At 47.1% G+C, this 22,264-nt stretch overlaps 1 protein-coding gene across 3 annotated transcripts in view; it reads left to right on the top strand.

Moving 5' to 3' along the window:
• Positions 1 to 22,022, top strand: part of BAHCC1 (BAH domain and coiled-coil containing 1) — a 178,717-nt gene extending 156,695 nt beyond the window's left edge. For all 3 annotated transcript variants that reach the window (XM_056817346.1, XM_056817344.1, XM_056817347.1), the window contains 14 exons: positions 1,615 to 1,726; positions 5,524 to 5,788; positions 7,665 to 7,859; positions 8,340 to 8,653; positions 9,200 to 9,307; positions 9,714 to 9,843; positions 10,244 to 10,358; positions 11,036 to 11,111; positions 11,547 to 11,655; positions 13,343 to 13,462; positions 13,915 to 14,088; positions 14,479 to 15,644; positions 16,646 to 16,882; positions 17,490 to 22,022. In XM_056817346.1, the coding sequence (XP_056673324.1) occupies positions 1,615 to 1,726; positions 5,524 to 5,788; positions 7,665 to 7,859; positions 8,340 to 8,653; positions 9,200 to 9,307; positions 9,714 to 9,843; positions 10,244 to 10,358; positions 11,036 to 11,111; positions 11,547 to 11,655; positions 13,343 to 13,462; positions 13,915 to 14,088; positions 14,479 to 15,644; positions 16,646 to 16,882; positions 17,490 to 17,696 (3,328 nt within the window). In that variant the 3' untranslated portion in view covers positions 17,697 to 22,022. The remainder of the gene's footprint in view (positions 1 to 1,614; positions 1,727 to 5,523; positions 5,789 to 7,664; positions 7,860 to 8,339; positions 8,654 to 9,199; positions 9,308 to 9,713; positions 9,844 to 10,243; positions 10,359 to 11,035; positions 11,112 to 11,546; positions 11,656 to 13,342; positions 13,463 to 13,914; positions 14,089 to 14,478; positions 15,645 to 16,645; positions 16,883 to 17,489) is intronic.
• Positions 22,023 to 22,264: the final 242 nt, after the last annotated feature.

Genomic DNA, 22,264 nt, shown 5'->3' with positions numbered 1-22,264 from the left:
AGACACTAGCAAGACACTTACCTCTGTTGGCCTCAGTTTCCTCATTTGTAAAATGAGCTGGAGAAGGAAATAGCAAATCACATGAGTATTTTTGCCAAGAAAAGTCCAAAAGGGGTCATGAAGGATCCGTCATGACTGAAAACAACTGAATAACATCTCCAGCAACTCTGCTTCCTGACTGTTTGCCGGTCTACAGGAAAGGACATTCAGTTTGAGGCTGGAAGAAGGGATTTTAGCCTTATTATGTCATGGACTCCTTGGCAGTCTGGCAAAACCTATGGCCTTCTTCTCAAAGTAATATTTTCAAATGCATAAAATAAAATCCATAATATTACAAAGAAAATCAATTATGTTGAAATATAGTTATCAAAAAAAATTTTTTAAGGTCATGGGCCCAAGGTTATGAATCCCCTGAGGTAGAAGGAACCTTACTCATCATTTCCTTACCTTTCTCATTTTATAACTGAGGCTACTTTTTTTTTAAGTAGAGACTTTTTTATTCTTTTTTTTAAAAATTCTAAATATGCTACCATCTCCCCTACCCAAACAGATGACAAGAAAAACAAAACCTATTACAGATAAAACAAATTTCTGCATTCGTCATGTTCATTTCCTACCCCTCCAAAAAAAAAAAAAGAGTTCCATTTCAGGCATATTGAGTTTGAGATGCCTGCAAAAGATAGGAGGTTTGAAACCTCCAAAAAGAAGCTGGTATTACAGGAGAGAGATTGGGGCTAGATCTGAGAATCATCTGCCTGGAGATAATAATTGAAGAGAGAAAGAAAGGGAAAAAAATTACTTCCATCTGCATTCTGAGTCCATCTGTTCTAGGGCTATCTTTAGAGGGCAAAGGTCCATTCTGTCTTTTCACATATACCCACTGCCACCTGAGCTCAGCTTCCATAATAAGTTAAACAATCCCCTTCAAGGAGAACATTCCTGGACACTTGGTCATACTGCCACAGTGCCTATACCCAGAGACCAAACTCCAATGAGTTTGCCTGGCATGGGGCCACCATGATGATTTGAAAAGGATCCAAGTAGCCTACTTGGGAGCTACATCATCTCCATCTAAAGGAAACAAAGTCTATTTCTAGTAATACTATTTTATTTTTAACCCTTGCCTTCCATCTTAGAATCAATAGTAGGTATTGGTTCCAAGGCAGAAGAGCAGTGAGGGCTAGACAATAGAGTTTAAATTATTTGCCCAGGGCTCCTTGGCTAGGACATATATGAGGCCAGATATGAACCCAGGATTTCCCATCTCCAGGCCTGGTGCTCTATCCACTGTGCTACCTAGCTACCCTTCTTGGGTTGTTCTTTGGGAGGTGTTTTGTGCAAACATGGTCTTTGCCCTGTCATCCAATAATGGCCTATAGTAATTACCTTGACTATCATGGAGTCCGACACAAAAATCAACATATCATCTAATCCAACTGCATTTTACAGATGAGAAAACTGAATCTCAGAGTAGATACGTGACTAGTCTTTGCCAGTTCTGGTTACCTTGTCAGTCGCGGGGCTTCTGACTGGCCATCTAGAGTTCTCTCCACTAAGCCAACTTGCTTTCTGTGGGACTAAGTCATCGTTTCCTCCTTCCTCCCCATGTCTCAGGTCTGTGAAGGCCAGCCTAAGCATCCTGTGTGCGGAGCTCTGCAGTGAAGGAGAGCCCAAGAAGAAAAGAAGCAAATTAGATAAGGGGGTATACGGCAGTCTCAACTCCCAGGTGAATCCTACCCCCATATCCCTATTCAGTCTGTTTCCCTCCTTTCTATTCCCATCATTTCTTCCTTTTGGTGTCCTTGGTTTGTTTTGAAGTGATCCCTTTTTGTTTCAGCCTAGCAGTCACGGAAGGAACATGTTCCCATGTGCCTGTGTCTGTAAGGTTGTGAATGGTTGTTGTGGGTGAGAGTTTTAAAATTTCTTAATGGACTTAATGGTAAGGACCAGTTGTGAGTTTATTGCCAACTCTTCTCTATCCATGGAATTCCAGAAACAGACCCTGAATGGAGTGCCTTTGGGAGCTGCAGCTCTTAAGGATGCCCAGCTTAGTCCATGAGCACCATGTCCTGAGCATCTTCCTCCTAGAGACTTCTGTATCCTATAGGACAGGCCTCCATAGTGGGTCAACCAGGCATCAGCAGTTTGTGGATCTTGATCACTCCCTTGATTAAGCTTCCAGCTGGCAATGTCATCCCTGCCAACACCACCCCCAGCACACGTATACATGCATGTGCCTCCTCAGGGAGAGCAGGGCAGTATCAGCACTCCCATTCTCCTTCCTTGCCTTCCTCCTTCTCCCAGCACATATTGTCAACAGCCTTGACCCTGCTCTTAGGCCAGAGCTTTAGACAATCAAAAGTAGCATTTCTCCAGAAAAAAGGACATCTTTTGTCCTAAAAGGACATAAAATAAATAGGCATAGTCTCTGTCCTCTGGGAGCTTAAAGTCTAGTTTGAGCAGCTGAATGTCTGGAGTCAGAAAGACCTGAGTTCAAAACTTAATCAGAAACTTGTTAGCTGTGTGGCTCTGGACAAGTCACTTGACCTTGGCCTCAGTTTCCTCAACTGTAAAATGAAGATAATAATAGCACTGACCTCACTGGATTGTGAGGATCAAGAGAGTAATTATAAAGCACTTGGCACAGTGCCTAGCACATAGTAGATGCTAGATAAATGTTAGCTATTATTGTTAGTTGTAGAAGCAGAACACAGACTTAAAAGAACTGAAAGCTATTGAAGAAAGCAACATATCAGGCAATAAAGTAATATTTATTGAGAAACTTGCTATTCATTAATTCACCAAATATTTGAATACCTCTTTAATGTAATAATACAAGGGCAGTGAGACTTATAAAAGAAAGATTCAAGATATAGTATCTTCCTACAAGTTGCTGGCAGCCTATTGCCCTGGATAGAATTCTGGATTAGGAGTCGCAGGACCCGAGTTCATATCTTTTCTCTGCCACTTCACTACTTTTATGACCCAGGGCAAATTACTTCACTTCTGGGTCTCAGGTGTTTAATCTATAAAATGAGGGATTGGACTAGACAAATGACCTCTAAGGTCCTTTCAATCTCTAGATCTATGAAAAAATGAGAAAAAGTATCTGTTTGTATGAGTTCACTGGAAAGAAATAGTGGTGCAGACCTTTGAGTCTGGCTACTACTAGGGTAGCCGAGGCTGGAGGATCACTTAAACTCAAGAGTTCTGAGCTATAAGAGGGCTAAAACTAGTCAGGGGTCTGTACCATGTCCAAAACCAATATAATAGCATCCCCAGGAATGGGCTAGGGCCTTCAGGTCATGTCAAGAAGGGCAAGCCAGCCCAGGCTGGAAAGTAAACAGGCCAAAGCTTCCGAGCCATCGGAAGGGGTATTGGGCCTATGAATGACTGCCGTACATTTAGCATGAATGAAATAGGGAGACAGGGTCTCAGAAGGAGAGAGAGGGAAAAGGAGAAGGAGAAAGAACTGGATTTGGAGACCAAAGTCCCAAACTTGAATGCTTTCTCTGCTACTTAACAATCTTTGTGGCCTTTGGCAGTCACTTAACCTAAGCCTCAGTTTCCAAATCTGTAAAATGAAAGGTTGAATTTAGATTATCTCTAATTTCTCTTTTAGCTCTGAATTAAAAAAAAATTTTTTTTAAGCTTTACTTTCTGTCCTGGTAACAATTCTAAGACAGAAGGGCAAGGACTAGGCAAACAGGGTTAAGTAACTTGCCCAAGGTCACACAGCTAGGAACTGCCTGAGTTCAGATTTGAACCCAGGTCCTCCAAACTCCAGGTCTGATGCTCTACTATACTATGCCACCTAGCTTCCCTTAGCTCTGAATTCTTTTGTCCTCAGAGCAAAAACTAACACTATAGGTAAATTGCTTAACCTTTCTATGCCTCAGTTGTCTCAACTGTAAAATAAGGAGGTTATACTTGATGGGTTATGAGGTTCCTCCCAGTTAGCTCTATCTGTGCTCCCATTAAACATTAGATCCAATAGAGGAAAATTCAGATTTATAATGTGGCTAAAGTCCCAGATCGAGTTGCCTTACAGAAAGATTCCTCTAAGGAGCAAACTCCCCCAAGACACTTAAAATATGGCTCATTTATGGAAATTGGATTTCCACAGAACATTTCAGGAACTCATCTAGTATGTAAAGCAAGATCCACTCCTAATATAAATCAAATATACTAGTAGTAAGGAGATGCTGGGAGAGGGTGATAGAATCCTCAGTCTTTATTCTCACAAGGTAAGGATGATTTGTGAGGCAACATAGTGGATAGAGAGCTAGACCTAAGGTCAGGAGGACCTGGGATTAAATCTGGCCTCAGATACTTCCTAGATGTGTGACTCTGGGCAAGTCACTTAATCCTATTTGCCTAAACCTTGCCTTTCTGTCTTAGAGTTGTTACTAAAACAGAAAGGTAAGGGTTTAAAAAAAAAAGAATCATTTGTAAAAAAACAAAAACTCTGTCACTTGAGAAGTAGAGGATTCAGAAAGACTTCATGGCCACAATTTAGAGCACTAAAGGCCTTAAAAGAGCCTGTCTTTTCTTCCCATCTCCCCCATACATCTATACACAAATAGAGCCACCTCCTTATCCCACACACTCTGCAGCCTCCCAATATCTAATCCCTTGCATGTGCTCATGGCATCCTCAGTGACCTCTCTCTTCTTTCTCCCATCCCCATCTTAAAATGCAAAGCTAAACCGCCTCCACAGGCAATTCACTGTGTCAGAAATGTCCCTCACCTCCCCCCACCTTTTTTTCCCTTTTTGCTTTAGAAAAACCAACTCTAGCCAGACACTTTGGTAAACTGGAGTGGCCACATCGCCCACAACTTTCTGGGTGTCCCTGACCCCTCTGCCCACCCACATGGAATCCAGAATGGACCAGGGTAGGGGAAACAGGATTGCCGTGGTCTAGCACCAATTTTAAGCTTGTCATCAGGGAGCCAGACACAGTCAGATTCGGGAAGGCCCAAACAGATCGGCACCATTTCCACCCAGGCCCAGACTTTGCCTTGGCTCCTCTGAGGTGTGAGACTCCAATAGAGTTGGCACAGTCCAAGCAGGGCACTCAGCGAAAGGGAAACTGAGAAAAAAAATTCATATATCCTCATCCCACCTACCAATAACAAAGAGACAAGATCTGGCCTTCTCTCATCACTTGAGTACTAATCCTTTTACCCCCACCCACTTTTAGCTTCTGGTGAGATTCTGGGCAATTCTGCCAGAGGGCAACGGGCCCTTGGGATAATTTGCAGCTTCTGTACTTTTCCCAGAGGGAACAGAAAGGGAGAACTGAGCCAGGGGTCTAAGCCACCAAAAAACTCAGCCCAGTCATGCAGCCTAGCATCATGGGAATTTGCCTGGTCTGCTTGGGAAGGTGACCTCAAGCTAGATTTCTGTCCTTAAACACCATCCCACCCTGCCCTCCCCAAACCAACTGGGTATGATATGGGTCTTGAGATGCAAACAGGGACCAAACACTAAATAGTTTCCTTTTGCGGGCTGTCCACAGGAGAAGGTCCGGTGCAAAAAGAGTGGATCCCAGAGCAAGGTGGCCCAGCTGAAGCCGAAGGTCAGGAACAAAGGGCTGCCAGCTGGCATCAGCCCCTTCCGGCGGAAAGAGGCCAACCCTGGCGGGCGCATCCAAAAGAAGCTTTCTCGAGCCAAGAGCACCAAGGTGGCCTTGGCAGCCAAGCATCCGCAGCCAGACAGCGACGGCAAGGATGGACCCAAGTTTGCAGCCAAGCCTACGGCTGCAATAGGGGGAACTGAGGCAGGCAAGTAATTTTCGGCCCAAACCCATTCTCCATGGCCAGGGAGAGGTGGACAAAGACCTCGTGCTGCCAGAACTCAGGCAGGACCGTTTGGCCTGGCCTGGGCCCAGTGGCTTACTCTGAGTGTCTGGAAGGTAGAGAGAGAAAGAGGGGAAAGAGAAAGACTGCTGAGGAGGCTACGGGCATCAAAAGACATGTGTATGATGTATGTCTTCTGTTGCTGGGCCCCAGCAGCTAACCTGTGTGCCTAAAATGAGGATTCCAGTGTGTATATGGGGGGAAGGAGTAGAGAAGAGACACCAGACTTCATCATCCTCCCTCCTCCTGTTTCTCCATCCCAGAAGCCTGAGTGGCCCTGGAAAGCATCTTGGAAAATGGAATTTTAAAATAGCCCTAGTTTTCTTCCTGTGAATCTCCAGCCCAGGATTTGACCTGGGAGCCTGCAGGATGTGTTATCAGGCCCCAGAAAAACACACGCATACATAAGAAACACAACACTGAATAAATAGATATTTCCTCCCCATCTTCCTTTCCTCCCCCCCCCCCTTCCTCCTTCCTCTGACCTATTCACCTCCCTCACTCACTCAAAAAAAAAAAAGGTGGAGGGCGGCAAGAACTTCTCATTGGAAAGAACAAAGACAAATTCTGAGGACTGGAAGAGGAATGAGGAAGCAGGAAATAGAAAGCAGGAAGGACTCTCTGGATAGGAGGTTGGTAGGCTGTGGGATAAGATTGAAGGCTAGCCAGTGATTGCTGAGTGAATTCAGGAAGCTTCGTACTTTAGTCCTATGGCCATTTAGGCCCTAACCCCCACTGGGCTCGGCTGCATCAAAAGGAGGCAATCTTTGCCTCTGAGACTTGTGAAGATAAATTGAAATTATGCGTATTGCATTCTGTGACTTAAGGTAGAGTGGGTTGATAGCTGCCCCAGAAACGATAAGCATCAACCTCATTTATCATCTCACCTCATTCACCCAAACAAGGCTCAGAGCAGGTCACTCAGTTTCTTTGGCTCTGAGTTTCCTCATCTGCCAAATGACTAGATGATCTCTGAGGTCCTTTCAAGCTCAGCTCTCTGGCTTGGTCCTCAGAAATATAGACAGAATCCATCCTATGGGTTCCAGACCTCCCCTCTCCTCTTTTAAACTCACGCACTCCCTTACCAATAACCAAACAATTTATGAGGTGTGTGTGAAGTCAAAGTGATAGCAGCATCCCTGAATCCCTGCCCCATCCCCAGCTCACAGAGAACTTAATTCACTAGCCATGGAAGGTGCTACCTTTCATAATCTGGTGAACTGAAGACTGAGAACAAAACAATGTTGCAAAGCAGGAGTTCTTAGCTTTTTGTGTCATAGACCCCTTTGGCATCCTAGCAAAGCCTGTGGACCCCATCTTATATCAGTGTTTACAAATGCATAAAAAATATAGGATTACAAAAGAAACCAATTATATTGATATACAATTATCAAAATTGACTTGAAAAGAGACAGCTAGTTGACTCAGTGGATAGAGAGCCAGGCCTAGAAAAAGGAGATCCTAGGTTCAAATCTACCCTCAGAAACTTGTCAGCAGTGTGACACCCCCCCACCCCCATAAGTCACTTAACCTCAATTGCCTAGCCCTTTTGGCCCTTCTTTCTTGGAACCAATACTCAGTATTGATTGTAAGGCAGAAAGTAAGGGCTTAAAAAAAAAGATTTAAAAAAAAAAGTTCTCAGACCACAGGTGAAAGACCCTTGCTCTAAAGAGAAGGGCTCTCTCCTTGGCAGAAACCCTGGAGAGACAGTGACTGGAAGAGCATGGATGTCCCAGGAAAGGTCATCTGAGAACCTGAGCCAAGACCAGCTAAACATATTTTCTCTTCTCCCTTCTTGCAGGCGGAGGCCAGGATGGGGACTATGACAGTGAGGACTGTGAGGGACTTGCAGGAGATGAACCTCCAACCAAGGACCTAAGCCCTCCCCTCCACCCAGGGGCCAATGCTACAACGTTGGGGCCCTCCCCATCCTCAGTGGTGAAGATGGAAGCAAATCAGAAGGCCAAGAAGAAGAAGGAGAGGCAGGGTTTACTAGGTAATGAGGAAAGGAAATGATGGATGGCAGAGAGATGGAGGAAAAGTGGGAGTAACTAACAAGACCACCCCCCATGACAACATTGTGGCCCCATTCTGAGGGGACATGTCAGTGTCCCACATTTGGTGCCTATTCAGAATGGCTTGGCTGCATGGCATATGAGGAGCCCAGGAGGCATTCAGAAAGCGTCCTAGCGGCAGAGCCTATTTCTTTCAAATGAGTTTTTCTTGATATTTTCTGTTTCTTATGTCACCATAGTATCCCATGTATCCCTCCCACTCTGTTTCCCAGAAGGTGGGAATCCCATATGCAAAACCTATTTTTAGGTTCCGTTTCTATCAGCCATTTTTATGACTGTCACCCAGTACTGTGGCACCAGTTATGTGCACTTCTGTTAGCTCCAGCCCTCACGGGCACCAAAGGTATTGGCACCCAGAGCTCCAATAACTTGGCATTTTTATTTCTCATTTTTTCCCTAAGGGTCCTGCCGGATATCCAGCCCTGAGGGTGAGGTCAAAATTAAGAGGCGGGCAGTGAAGCCTGGAGCTGAGACTCGGAAACTGGAGCGGGCCCCAGTGCGCAGGCGGCCAGGAGTGTGTGATGGAGAGGGCAAGAAGAAACTAAAAGCCAAGCCCAAAGACAGCCTTCGTCCAGAGCCTGGGGCCACACCCATTGGGGATGATCTCTACAGCCAAGCCCGGGCCTTCTCTTCCCGAGAAGAGGGTGGGAAGCTGGCCAGTGAACGACTAAAGAAAGCCACAAGGAAGAGCAAAGTATTACAGTCGGCTCTAAGGGTGAGAGGGCTGAGTTGGATCCAGGGAATTTCCAGAGGGAGAATGAACAGTGGGAAATAATGGCCCTTACTGTTTCTGTGTGGCTAAGATTGTACCCCTGAGCATTGCAGCTAGAAACTGGCACAGCCAAGGCAAAGGATAGACTCCTTTCCCCTACACTCACACACACACTCTGTCTCTCTGTCTCTGTCTCTGTCTCTCCCTCCCTTCCTCCCTCCCCTTCCTTCTCCCCCCTCTCTCCTTCCTTCCCTCTCTTTCTCCTTCTTCCTCTCTCCCCCTCTCCCTCTCTCTTCTTTCCCTCTTTTCTCTCTCTCCCTCCCTCTCTATCCCTCCCTCTTCCCCTCTCTCTCCATTAGGGCACTTCACTATACCTATATCCTTCTCAGGTCACTGATCACCATATTGAGACAGAGCCAGCCTGCCCTCCATAGTAGGCCATGAAAATATGACTAACACAGATCCAATCATATTTGACACCAGTCAAGCAAGGGCCCTTCAATGAGAACATTCTCTGACATCTCTCTATCTTGTCTTCTCCACCAACAGCGGAAGAATGGGGCCTTGTCTATCGCCTTGTCACCCCGAAATGCCAAGACCATCTTAAGCAAAGGCAAGAAGCTAGGCAAGGTGAAGAGCAAGGCTGTGAGCAAACAGGTAGACTCCTCATTCCTTCCTTCCACTCCATCCACTCTGTCTTGAAGGAGTTGGGAGGATAAAGCCAGAATTTCCAAGGGAAAGAACCGACCTTAGTTGCACCCTAGGGACTGTGGCAAGGTGAGGGAAGGGGGTTTGTGGCCCAAAGAACTGTGCAGAAGTAACCTTAACCCCAGTCCCACTCCTGGAGTTCCCCTTGTCTCCATCCACGACCTGGTCAAAGGGCCAGTCGTCAGAAAGAAGTGAATAAAGCCCTTCTTGAGTTATATCTGAGCAGGACTCTCAGGAGTCTTGAGTTGGGGATGGGGAGATCAGTGAAGAAGTCTCACCCAAGAGGAAGGTCAGCACCCGTGGGCAACGCGTCGCGTTGGCAGTGCCCATGGATTTGACTGTGCCATCCTCCTAGGGTAAGGGCCGGGCGGTGAGCCGGCTGCTGGAGAGCTTTGCTGTGGAGGATGACTTTGAGTTTGATGACAACAGCAGCTTCTCAGAGGAAGAGAATGGCCCCCTGGGTGGAGAGCAGGGCATGGCTCATGGTGAGTTGATCCACTCCCGCTCAGTAGTACAGACTAAGAAATCCCTCATGCATGCAATATTGGCTTGTAAGAATTTGGTGAAGGTGGGGGTGGGGGTGGAATAGGGAAGGGATCAAGCCCTGGCCTTCATCCTTGCAGAATATCCCACATCTGGAGGCCAAAAGCTTACAGGCTGGATGGGAGTTTGGTGGGGACAACAGCATCTAATTGTCTTCATTATACTGACAAGTTTCCTTAAAGGTCATGCCAGCGTCCTTCTTAAGGGCTGCTTAAGACCTCCACACAGTTGCCTACCCAGATGGCTTCCCCTCTTTCTTACTGGGAGACCTGAATGTGGAAGGGAGACAGGTGGTGGGTAGCCACTGCAGGTTGTGACTGACGACCCTGCTTTGTCCTTCAGTCCAGTCATGTACGATCCACAAAGAAGACCTCCAGGACGGGTTACACGTGCTCATCCCCAAGGAGGACAGCCTGCTGTATGCTGGCAGTGTTAAAACTCTGCAGCCTCCGGACATGTAAGGATGGCCGCCCCTTCCCCCCCCCCCCAAACAGGGAGCTGTGAAGATGGGCGATGGGGGACAGGTTGAGAAATGAACCAAGAAAAGATAACAGGATATAGGAGAGGAGCCCCAGAATGGAGCAAAACCAGGCTGCCCCACTGAGGAGGGCTGGGGTTAGCATTCATTGAGTTACTGTTGGAAGGTCATCTAGTCCAACCCCCTCCTTTTCCAGAGGAAGAAACTGAGAGGGGGGCAGGGGGAGGGTTAAGTTACTTGTTCAAAGTCACACAGGTGAAAATAAATAGCAGAGCTAGAGTTCAAATTCAGGTTTTATTTCTCTAAGCTCATTATAGAGAAGAGAACCTCTTCCCCTCTTGCCTACCTACTGTAGCAGTTTTCTTCTTTCCTGGACCAAGGAAAGTAGTTTCTTTCCTTCTCTGCTAAAAGATGGTGGGATTTGCTCTTTTTCTCATCCAAAATGTGGCTCTAGGTTGGGACAGAGCTTCTTAGGTTTGACTTTTCAGTGGGCTGCATTAGACTGGCTAAAAAACAGCCATTTCCCTTGCCTCCTTTGCTCATTTACACCTTGTCGAGGACAGAGCTGCCTCAGGTGGGTCAGTGAGTGGTGAGTGAATGGAGGGTCTCTTTTCCTGGACTCTTTTCATCGGCTTATTCCAATCTCTGCATTTCAGCTACAGTATTGTGATTGAGGGCGAGAGAGGGAACAGGCAAAGGATCTACTCCCTGGAGCAGCTGTTGCAGGAAGCTGTGAGTTCTGTCTCCAGTAATCTTTCACTTTGAGATGAGTGGACACATTCCCCTGCCATCTTCTGCCCTGCTAAGAGAGGCCTCAAACACCTCCTCCTGTCATGCCCAAAAGGCCCTCTCGATGTCAGAATGAAGGAGCAGCTCCCAGCCAGAGGTCCCGGAGCTAAAAAGACTTTTCCTCCTTTTATTCCTTTAAGAAGCCCTTTATCCCAGATCTGCCATTAGTCCTCAGGGCCTGAAACATCTGCACTTCCCTTCCCCAAGGGTAGGCTGTGTAGAAGCTCAAATCCAATTAGGTGCCCTTAACTCACTTTGCGTTAGGGTCTCAAGACCCCAAACTCCCTCTCCAAATACAAATTCTGTCTCAGAATGCTTTCTCAGGATCTCTGCCCAAGGAGCTCACCTAACTTCCCTCTTACTCTTGTTCCCATTCAGGTCCTTGATATCCGGCCCCAGTCAAGTCGCTACCTCCCACCGGGTACCCGGGTCTGTGCCTACTGGAGTCAAAAGTCCCGCTGCCTGTACCCAGGCAATGTGGTCCAAGGTGAGAGAAGGAAGATGCCAAGAAGAGAAAGTCCATGGGGTGGGAGACAAAGTCCATGCTGGAGGAATGTTTCTGCTCCCACCCCCCACCCCATTCCTCCTCCCCCTGCTTCTAGCCTCCCTCCTTCCCCTACCTCAGGTGGTTAATGGTGACACTAATACCCTGAGAAAGCATAGTTAAATGCCAACAGAAGATACCAGAAGGAAAGAGCAGGTAGTCTGGCATAGGGTTATGGTCATAGAATTTTAGAGCTGAGAGGAGCCTTAAGGATCATCTCACCCACTTTCCTCATTTTACATATGAGGAAACTGAGGTTCAGGGAAGGAGGGGACTTTACCAAGATCATTATTACCTATTACCAAGTCAGGAACAGAACCCAAATTCTCAATGTCCCTTCTGCTCTTTGGCACTGCCCTCCCAAGAGGTATCTTTCCTCACCATCCCATCTTATCAAGTCCCCATGCTTCCCTGTCAGTTATGGTGGCCTTCAACACCATCTCCCTGTTATCACCCCTCTTCTAATGTCCCTTGAACATGCAGCAGCCTTAGCACTATAACCACAGCTCCTAACTGCACCCCCCCACACCCCCCCATCCCCCGCCTTATACCAACGGGGTCTCCTTCACCTTTCTGAGCTGAGACGCTGGTCTAACTCTGGCCCTGAGAAGAGGAGAGAGGGCTGAGGAGTTTCTTGGCTGGCAGTGACATATTCCTGCTTATAAAGAAGCAAGATAATAGAATCTGCTCTGAATGTCACCATAAAAAAGGTGGAGTGAGGAGGAGCAGTCATAGGAGGGGCTGGGAGTGGGGCAAGGGAGAAGGGAAGGGCTCCTGCGACCACTGCTGCTGAACTAAGCAAAAAGAGTAATTATCACCCAATGAGCCCTGATTCTGCTGCCATTGAGAAAACATTTAAATGTGAATTAGCTCTCTATTAGGGTGACCCATTCCTGCTGGACTTGGGAATGTGGGAATGGGAAGGGGATGGGGAAAGGATGGATCAACAAAAACCTAGCTTCACAGGGGAGTAGGGAGCTGCCCTTTGGAGGAGGAAGTGCATCCTCAGCTGGGTCTGTTTGACCTCAGCCTCGTGGATAGCACAGTGTGAGCCTGTGCAGGGATGGGTGGGAGACCGGAATTCTGTGTGTGTGTGTGTGCGTGTGGTACTCTGGTGGGTCTGTGCATCTGGCATGTACAGTGGAAGGGAAAGGGGCATGATGAATGGCAATAATATTGCAGTGAGAGCAGAGTGGCTGTTAGGAGTGAGAAGAGATGAAAGCCATCAGTTACCCAGGGCTGGGGGTGGGGAACTCCAAGGTCGAATGTGATCTGGGAGCAGAATTTTCCCAGTGTCATTTGTCAGAGCCCCCTCTGGGAGCCCTCGCCCTTCATCAATCCCTGTCTGATTGCACAGGGCAGCCCCCAGCCTCACTCTGTCTCACCTCTAGGGCTCCCAGACACACCCCAGCTCAGCACCTACCCCCTTTCTCATTTGCTTCTCCATCTAGTATTTAACATCCACAGGTGCTCAGAGAACTAGTGGCTCTCTACATTTCCACTCAAGGAAGGATGAGGATAGGGCAGTGGGAGGGCTTCTGGCTCCTGCCTTTTGGCATCATGGCTGCACAGTCTTTAACTGCCTCTGCCCCCACACCAGGGCTAACCTTCTGACCTCCACCACCTGTAGGTGCCTCCAGTGATGAAGAAGAAGACCTTGATTCAGTGGTAGTTGAGTTTGATGATGGTGACACGGGCCACATTTCCGTATCCAATATTCGATTATTACCTCCAGACTTCAAGATTCAGTGTAAGTCCACTTGGGAGCTAGAAAAGTACCCTTGCATCCTATAAGGCAGAGGGAGGTTCGTATCGATCAGTCATCATAGGAGAAGGCACCCCTCACCTGAGATCCCTTCTACCCTAGCATCCACCTTGGTCCCCTGGCCTCCTTAGGACTGGTTTCCTTGACTCCCATATCAGTTTGGAATGCTTTTCAGTGCAAGGATGAATTCCTTCTGAAACCCTAGCATGAAAAGGAAGTAGGTTCCTTCTTGCTATAGCAAGGAACCCTGATTATCACACCATCCTGAAAGGACAGGAATAAGCAAAGAGTCCTTCCTGACCTGCCTTGACCTGCCTCCAGTCTTCCCAACCGCCCCTCATAGAGTCATAGAACTATTGTTCGGGTGAAGAATGGAGAAGGGTAGAGTGAACCAAAAGATCCATTGGGATGAAGAGATCGCTGGTTCTGCATTTCAGGCACAGAACCCTCCCCAGCACTGCTCGTGTCCAGCAGTTGTCGCAGAAACAAGAGATCTTCCAGTGATGCTCCCCCACCCAGTGAAACAGCACCCAGTCTGTCTCCTGAAGGACGGGATATCCCTGAACCCTCAAAGAACTTGGGGAAGAAGGTCGTTAACAAAGAAAAAGCAGGTAAAGAAAGGGGGTGCTCAGGAAGGTGGGGACTCGGAGAGAGGGGTGGCCTCAAATTGTGTTCCCTGTAGGAACAGATAAAGCCCTGAGCTAATGGAAAAAGCAGAGGTGGCTTTGAGATAGGGGTAAGCACTTATTAATCTATAGGGTACAGATATCACTGATATAGCTGGGACCCAGCAGGTAGGAAGGACAGACCACAGCCTGTAGAGTAAGATATTGGAAGATCCACAGAAAATACTTAAAACTTTTTTTTCTCCAATAAATGCACAAATTGAAATTACTTTCTCCATGGCACATTAGTATTTATTTTATAAGTCAAATCCCTTGGGTTGGATCAAGGAAAGAGCAGTCTGAATTCTGTGATCTCACCATGTCTCCCTCCCACAGGCAAAGCTGATGTCTTAACACCAGGGGCCAAGACGCCGGTGGTGGCAGCAGAGCACTTCCTGGGCCGCCGGGGCAGCCCGATGCTGAGCTGGTCTTCGGTGGCCCAGACTAAGAAGAAGGGGACGACGGTGGCAGCTGTGGGAGGAGGAGGCGGCAGCAAGAGCACAGGTGTCCTCCAGAACCTTTTCCAGCTCAATGGCAGTGCCAAGAAGCTGAGAGCCCGAGAGGCCTTGTTCCCCGTGCACAGCATGGCCACCCCAGTCTTTGGCAATGGTTTTGGGGCAGACTCCTTCAGCAGCATAGCCAACTCTTATGCCCCATTCACAAGCGGGGCAGGGCTGGCCCTGCCTGGGGGTGCCCACAAGCTGCTACGGGCAAAGAAGGCAGAACGGCTGGAGGCTGAGAAGAGTGGGCGACGGAAAGTTGGTGGAGAGTTCCTGGTCAAGCTGGATCATGAAGGGGTGACCTCACCCAAGAATAAGAACTGTAAGGCCCTGCTCATGGGTGACAAAGACGACGGACCCAAGCTTGGGAGGCCCTTACCTACCCCTGGCTACGTCCATCCAGCTCTCGTGGGCAAGGAAAAAAAAGGGCGGGCTCCCGTCCACCCATTGCCCATGGGGCTGGCACTGCGTAAATATGCAGGCCAAGCTGACTGTTCACTGCACTGCGACAGTGACTGCCACAGCTCCTACTCTGATGAGGATGAGGATGGTCTGGCAGGCAATGTCCCCTCTCGGTTTCTCACCCGCCTCTCCGTCTCTTCCTCCTCGTCCGGTTCCTCTACATCTTCATCCTCAGGCTCCATCTCCACGTCCAGCCTCTGCTCCTCAGACAATGAGGACTCATCCTATAGCTCGGATGATGAGGACTCAACTTTGCTGCTCCAGACTTGTCTCACCCACCCTGTGCCCGCCCTTCTGGCGCAGCCTGAGGCCCTGCGCTCGAAGGGGGGCAGCCCCCACCCTCACCCCCAGCGCTGCTTCCTCGCCAAAGCCACTGCAGCCAGTGGCAAGACCAAGATGAAGCGGAAGGAGGCCCTGAGCTTCTCCAAAGCCAAAGAGTTTTCCCGGAGGCAGCGACTCCCCTCTGTGGAAAATCGGCCAAAGATCTCAGCCTTCCTGCCAGCCCAGCAACTGTGGAAGTGGTCTGGGAATCCTACTCAGGTAGGGAGGCAGGGTTACTGGACCCTGGAAGGCAGGGAATCCGGGTCTTCTCTCTCAAAGGGTCCATAGGAGGGAAATTTGGCGTGGAATGTCTTACCTAAAATTCCATGAACCCATGAACCTTTTTGGTAGAGAAAGAATAGTGCAGAGCTTCAGAGATTTATAACTACAGGTATCCCTTCCACATCGTGACTTTCCTTATTATGGTTTCGATTGATCACATAAGAACTTAAATGGGAATTTAGGGGGAATTTTATGGAAGCTGCAGATGACATGCATAGGCCAGAAGAAACAACACATGAAAAAGCTTAGAAACTCAGAAATGCATAAAAATATATATAGTATTGTATAATATCAACATAGTTTATCTTTTAATAACAATTTCTTTTTTAAAGTTAAAATAAATTAAAAAGTTAAAGTTTGTGGAAAAAATGTGAAAGCCAGAGAGAGGATGACATTCAAAGGCTGGAAATGCTAACATTGACCTATATATAGCCTATGACCAAATACTTAACCCAAATTTTACAATAAGGTATTGTAAACATCCCATAAAAGGAAAAAGGAAAAAATTCAGACTTCTCTGGCACTAAAGAGGGGACAAAAGTTTTATTTGCATTTCCCAGGGGTCCCCCACATTCCTATCCTCCACAATGTGGAAAGGATACCTGTAATAATGTTCTCTGTTTCCCTTCTCTCTGTCTTTCTGCCTCTCTTCCTTTTTCTCTCTTTTTCTCCTCTCCTCACTCTCCCTTCTCTCCCCTCTTCTCACCTACTGCTCATCTTTTTCTCCCCCAGTCTTTTCAGCAGTTCTAGTTTTTGCAAACTATCTTCTTCATTTCCTCACTAGTTACATTCACCTGCCATGCTTTATTGCATTTCCATCATGGCGTTATCTGCCCACATACACTCATCTCACACCTTCCCCATTCTGTAATTCCTAGCACCTCGTTTCCCTCCGGAGTACTCTTGTCCCTCAAAGCCCTTCTTTGGTCTCTGTGCAGAGGCGGGGAATGAAAGGGAAGGCCAGGAAGCTGTTCTACAAGGCAATCGTTCGGGGAAAGGAGACTCTCCGCATCGGGGATTGCGCTGTCTTCTTGTCGGCTGGCCGGCCCAACCTTCCCTATATCGGTCGCATTGAGAGCATGTGGGAGTCCTGGGGCAGCAACATGGTGGTGAAGGTGAAATGGTTCTACCACCCAGAAGAGACCAAGTTGGGCAAACGGCAGAGTGATGGGAAGGTGAGCCTGGTGGGTGGGTCTGGGTGCTCCCTGGGAGAAGACCGCGTCCCACGGCTCACGTATCAACATTTCCGGGGCTGTGGGTGCTGGGCTGATGCTTTGAAGCATGAGGATTATCTTGTCCTTCTCCCCAGGCTGGGCATACTTTGCCTGCCAGGGTCTGCTCTGTACTCCCACATGGTTCTTCTGTCCTCTGTTGGGAATTATGTTGTCTTCTGGCTTCCAGAATGCTCTCTCGAGCCTAGGAACGAACTCCATTTGTATTACAAGCCAGCATCCCTTGGTTCACAATGATCCAATCCATATTTCATCTGTCCTTCGGGATCATTGTGATGCTGGGTAGGTGCCAGTCGAGGAGAGGTGCCACAAACGGGGAGCAGTGACCTTCATTGCCTCCTTTTTCTGGACAGGGATAAGCTATAAAGATCCAACATCTTACAAGCCATCCATTATAACCCCTTATTTTACAGAGAAGGACGGACACTTTTCCCAGAGAGGAGAAGCGGCTTATCTAAGAAGGGAATGAATGTTGGTACTTGGTCATAGTGGCACCCCCAGGGACAAAGCTGCTAATTCAACTCCCTCTTTCCACCCTTCCCCCTCACAGAATGCCCTGTACCAGTCATGCCACGAGGACGAAAATGACGTTCAGACCATCTCACACAAGTGCCAGGTTGTGGGGAGAGAACAATATGAGCAGATGACACGGAGTAAGAAATACCAAGACCGACAAGACCTCTACTACCTGGCAGGGACCTATGACCCCACCACCGGGCGCCTAGTGACAGCGGATGGTGTGCCCATCCTGTGCTGATCTGGGCAGTACCACTGGAACTTGCCACTGCTTTGCATGAGGGGGTGCACTGAACAGCTCTCCCCAAACCCCACCCCAGGGCAGTGACCTCCCTAATCATCGGAAACTTGAAAACTTTGTTTCATCCTCCTCTACCCTGAGCCTCCCCCAGACTCCCCCCACCCACTCAGATGGCCTCTGCTCCCTCCGAGCAGTTTCCTCCCCAGGGATGAGGAGGAGTGTGGATCACGGAGAAGAGCCAGGTTGTGACGACCGACCGGCACTGTCAGGGGGTCTTTTATCCAAGCCCCAATCAGGACCCTCCCTGCCTAACGACAGCTTTAAGGCAGGCCCCACATGGCACTCCAAGACGGAGAGTCTGAGTAAATATGCAAAACCCATCACAGCAAGATTCAGGCTTTTTAAATTATTATTGTTGTTATTATTATTATTAATATTAATTATTTTCCCTGGAAAGAGAAAGCTCTCTGGCTTCAGAATCCAATTTCCCATCTGACTCTGATCCTGCTAGGCCCCAAGGTCTCTTTCCTGGGACCTGGACAAGGGGCCACATTCCCTTCAGTTGATTACACACACCGACCCATGGATTTCCACCTCTATTTTTTCTCCCCAGCATTGGCAGTTCACAAGAGATTAGAATTCAAGCCATATTTTCCCTAGTACCTCTGACTGTCTCCCACCAGGGAAAGCAGAAATCAGGTGTATTGTCTATTTATTTCTCTATGTAAATATTGTATTTCTTTGGGGAAGTTTTATGGAAAAAAACAAATAGGAAAAAAAAGAAGGTTTTCATGAGCGTATGTGTGTATGTATGTGTGTGTGCGTGTGCACATGTGTGTATGTTGGGAGGGATTTGGGTTTGGGAATTTTCTTTGAAAATGCACTGTTTTTTCTCAGCCTGGCTGAGCTCCAGGACTGGGTTAATCTGTAAATATAGAGGCAGCATTTGGGTGGGCGGGTAGGGGGTGTTAAGGGCCAGGAGAGCAACTGTGGTCACTCCAGTGAAGTGTTCTTAATGAGAGATATCCCACTTTAATTCACTAACCTCCTTGTGGAACTGTTTAAAGATAGAAATCACACCAAGGTCTCTTACCTTTTATACATCATTTAAACACACGCACACACGCACGCATGCACTCACACACACACCCTTTCAGGGGGGTTGGGAAGGGTGGCATGAGGATGCCCTCATAAGAAAAGATTCTAGATTACTCTAAAAATCAGTATCAACTGTGCCCCTCATCCCTTGGGGGCCAGGAGTTGGGGATGGGGGACAACAGCCACGTTTATCTTACCTCTATTAAAAAAAATCTACAAAATGGGAAAAATAAAATGAGGTAAAAAGCAAGAGAAAGTAAGAAAAGGTCATCTTTTCATTTTATTCATTCTATCTATTGCAAGTTCTTTCTTTGTTCAGTTTTCCATGGTTGATTCCATGCTCCCTCATCCCCACTTCATGGTCCTCAGAGCCCAGGAGAGTCTAGGCACCTGCTGGCCATCTAAGACAATAGAGGCTCAGGTCTCCCCCTCTCCCAACAACTTGCTTGTCAATACCCATACAAGGAACACCAAAAACAGCCCTTCCACTGACATAGGCAGTACTGCAATCCCCTCCTCAACTGAGCGCCTCAATTTTATTTTTCAAATCAAAAACCCTGCAAACAAACAGTGATGATGTATGAAAATTATACCTCAGTTCTCGGAAACTCAGGCAGAGATAGATCTACCTTTTCCTTCTTTCTAGCTCTTGTGATAGCCCTTCCTCAGTTTAGGAGGAATAGGGCAGGTTCCCTCTTTTCAGGTTCCTTCTTTTCATCCTCAGTCCCCTGTATGAGCCACCTCAGCATTAGGAAACTGGCACAGATTTGCTTTTTTCCAATGTGCAGAATAAGAGGAAGAAGGGGAAAAAAACCCCTCCTCCTCCAACCCGATCCCTCATATACACAACCCTCTGTTGCCCCAGAGTCATGCCATATGACCTCTGTGGCTTTCTTGGTGGGCAGCATGGCCACATGGACCACATGGCTGCTTCTCTCTCCCCACCTCACATCTCAAGTCAGACCGAATGACTTTCCATGAAAACATCAGACGATAAAGACAATAAAGAGCAAACCAAAGCAGAGAAAATGCCCTCCCCATCACCTTGCCACTTTCTTCCCACCTCCCCACCCTGTCCGCTGCCCTCCCCGACTTCCTGGCCTTTCTGTGGCCTGGGAGCCATCTCTGTGACACCCCTGGGCAAGTGCGATGAATACTGTCCACCTCTGACCTAGATGGGGCCCATGTGGAGGACAATCAAACAGCTCTCTGGAGCACATTCTTTTCAGGAGGAAATCAAGTCCCATCCTTCCCTTCCCAGCCTTCTCCCCTTGGTGCATGGGCTCTGGGTATTGATTGCCTTCTTTGATTCCCTGTTTTTTTGTTTTGTTTTGTTTTCTGTGGTGGCTTTTTTGTTTCCCTTTTGTTGGTTGGGTGGAAATGGAGATGGAAGTAGATGCTGGGGGCTAAGTGACCACTGGCCATGAGATGACTGCTTGCATCATGAAAGCAGCTGGTCTCCTAGGTCCTTCCTCATGTTGGCCAGCCAAGACCACTGAGAACACTTGCCAAAGAAGGAATGTAAGCCTTCCAGATTAGACCATTGTTCAGTCCACAGTTCAAATTGTTGTGGCCTTGTTGTGTGGTATTTTGGTTCCCTCTCTAAGATTCATTCAACATGATGCCTAATACCCTCTCTTGACTTAAAAATCAGTTTATCCCTTGGGCCCCAGAGTGCTATGCCCTAGTATTAATAGGACAAGGTAAGAATTTGTATTCATGTAAAGCATAGCACAATGACTCCAAAGACTGAGGCTGTCCAGAACTGTCTGAGAACCGAACAGCAATATTCTTTTAGGAAAAATTGTAGAAATCTCAGAAGTGGAAGAGATTTAAGGGAATCATCTAATCCAAAAATATGTGGGCCCTTTCCCTCTTTATTTTATAGCTGACCAGTTGCATCAGGCCTGAGCTGAAAATATGACTTCTTTTTTAGTAAATTACAAGTACTCTACCAGCCTAAGACCAGTACTACAAACTCTCCTCCTAGAGGGGCAGTTACTGAATGGCTGGACCAGAGGGCCCCAGGGTTGGTAAATCACCTTTTAGAGCATCCTTTCCTGCCCTCACCCTTATTTGAACCATTGGGTTCCCTCCCTGAGCAGTATTCCTCTTCTTGGGATGAGCCCTCTTAAAGAAATCCTCTAACAAGAGCAACGAACCCTGCAATAATCTTAGGGCACCAAAACATCTAAAACTGGTAGGTGTCACAATCAGATACTTTAGAACTTACGCTTAAAGGTAACATTAATGAGATTTCTACTTCAGGATTCAGGTCTTCCATCTCACCCATTCCTGCCTAACCACTGCTGATCTCCTCTCCACCCCCATTTATACTCTTATCCCTCACCTCTTAGCCTTCCTTTCCTTAAAAGAATGAGGAATAGAAATCAATGGGTTTCAAGGAATCTCTGGTGTTCCAAGAGGCAGCCTGTTCTTGTGTCTATGCTAATGACTTCCAGTTTCCAGGCAAAGTGATCTGAGGACATGGCAGAAAGTTTTGGGAAGGGCCTTTTAAAAATTTATTTGGGGGTATCCCCCAATGCCTCGGTCTTCTTCTGCCTCTCGGCATGAGTGCAATATTTGCTCTCTGTGGTTTTCTCCTTTGGTTGGTAAAGTCAAAGGCAGCAACCTCCTCTAAGCCCAAGGACCAAGGGTCCTTCTTTTGAGCTGAGAAAACTGATGCAAGTCTGTCAGAGACTAGCTCACCCCTTCACCACCCTCCCCATCCCCATTAAAAGTTCCACTTTCAGTCTGAAAATATACAAGGATATTTCGTGAAGAAAAAGTGATTAAGTGACAAGAGAAAGTGAGGAAAATGTTGTTGGCTGAAATTAGAATCTAAAGCTATTTAAAACCCCAAGTACAGAAGAACTGAGAGAGTGAAAGGGGAAAAAAAAAAAGACCTTTTTTTTTTAATCCCTCTTGTTGAAGTTTCTTTTCCTCCTTGTGTTGGGTTTTCTGTTGTCTTTCTTTCTTTCTTTCTTTCTTTCTTTTGTATAAATAACGTGAATTCCCCTCCCTTTCTAACCGTGGTTAAATGTTGTGAAAACCGGTATTATTGTAAATGTGTAAAGTATGATGATGGTTGGAATTTTTTTTCAATGTAAACACTAAAAATACAAAAAAACAAAACAAAGGTTTTATGAACAGCAAACTCTATGTAAAGGCATTTTAGTATTAATTTTTTATTGATAACTTGGCTTATGAATAAATATATGAAACATTGTTCAGGTCATCTGTTGTCTAGGTGTACACGCGTATGGATCTAAATACGTGCACCCTCACATGCATTCTCAGGGACACACATGGGTACAGGCCTTATTTCTTAGAACTCTGTTTTTGACAAATGCCTCAAATGACTGGCCTGAGCTTGGATGACTGAATTAATCATGTCTGGCTCGGTCTAATTTTTCTATTTATTTCTTCAAAGCCCTTACCAGCTGTCTTAGAATCAATACTGTGTATCA

The sequence above is a fragment of the Monodelphis domestica genome, chromosome 2 (genome assembly GCF_027887165.1).
Source record: "Monodelphis domestica isolate mMonDom1 chromosome 2, mMonDom1.pri, whole genome shotgun sequence".
NCBI lineage: Eukaryota > Metazoa > Chordata > Mammalia > Didelphimorphia > Didelphidae > Monodelphis > Monodelphis domestica.
The sequence above is the reverse complement of the archived record's forward strand: the minus strand, read 5'-3'. Positions and strand labels throughout refer to the sequence as shown.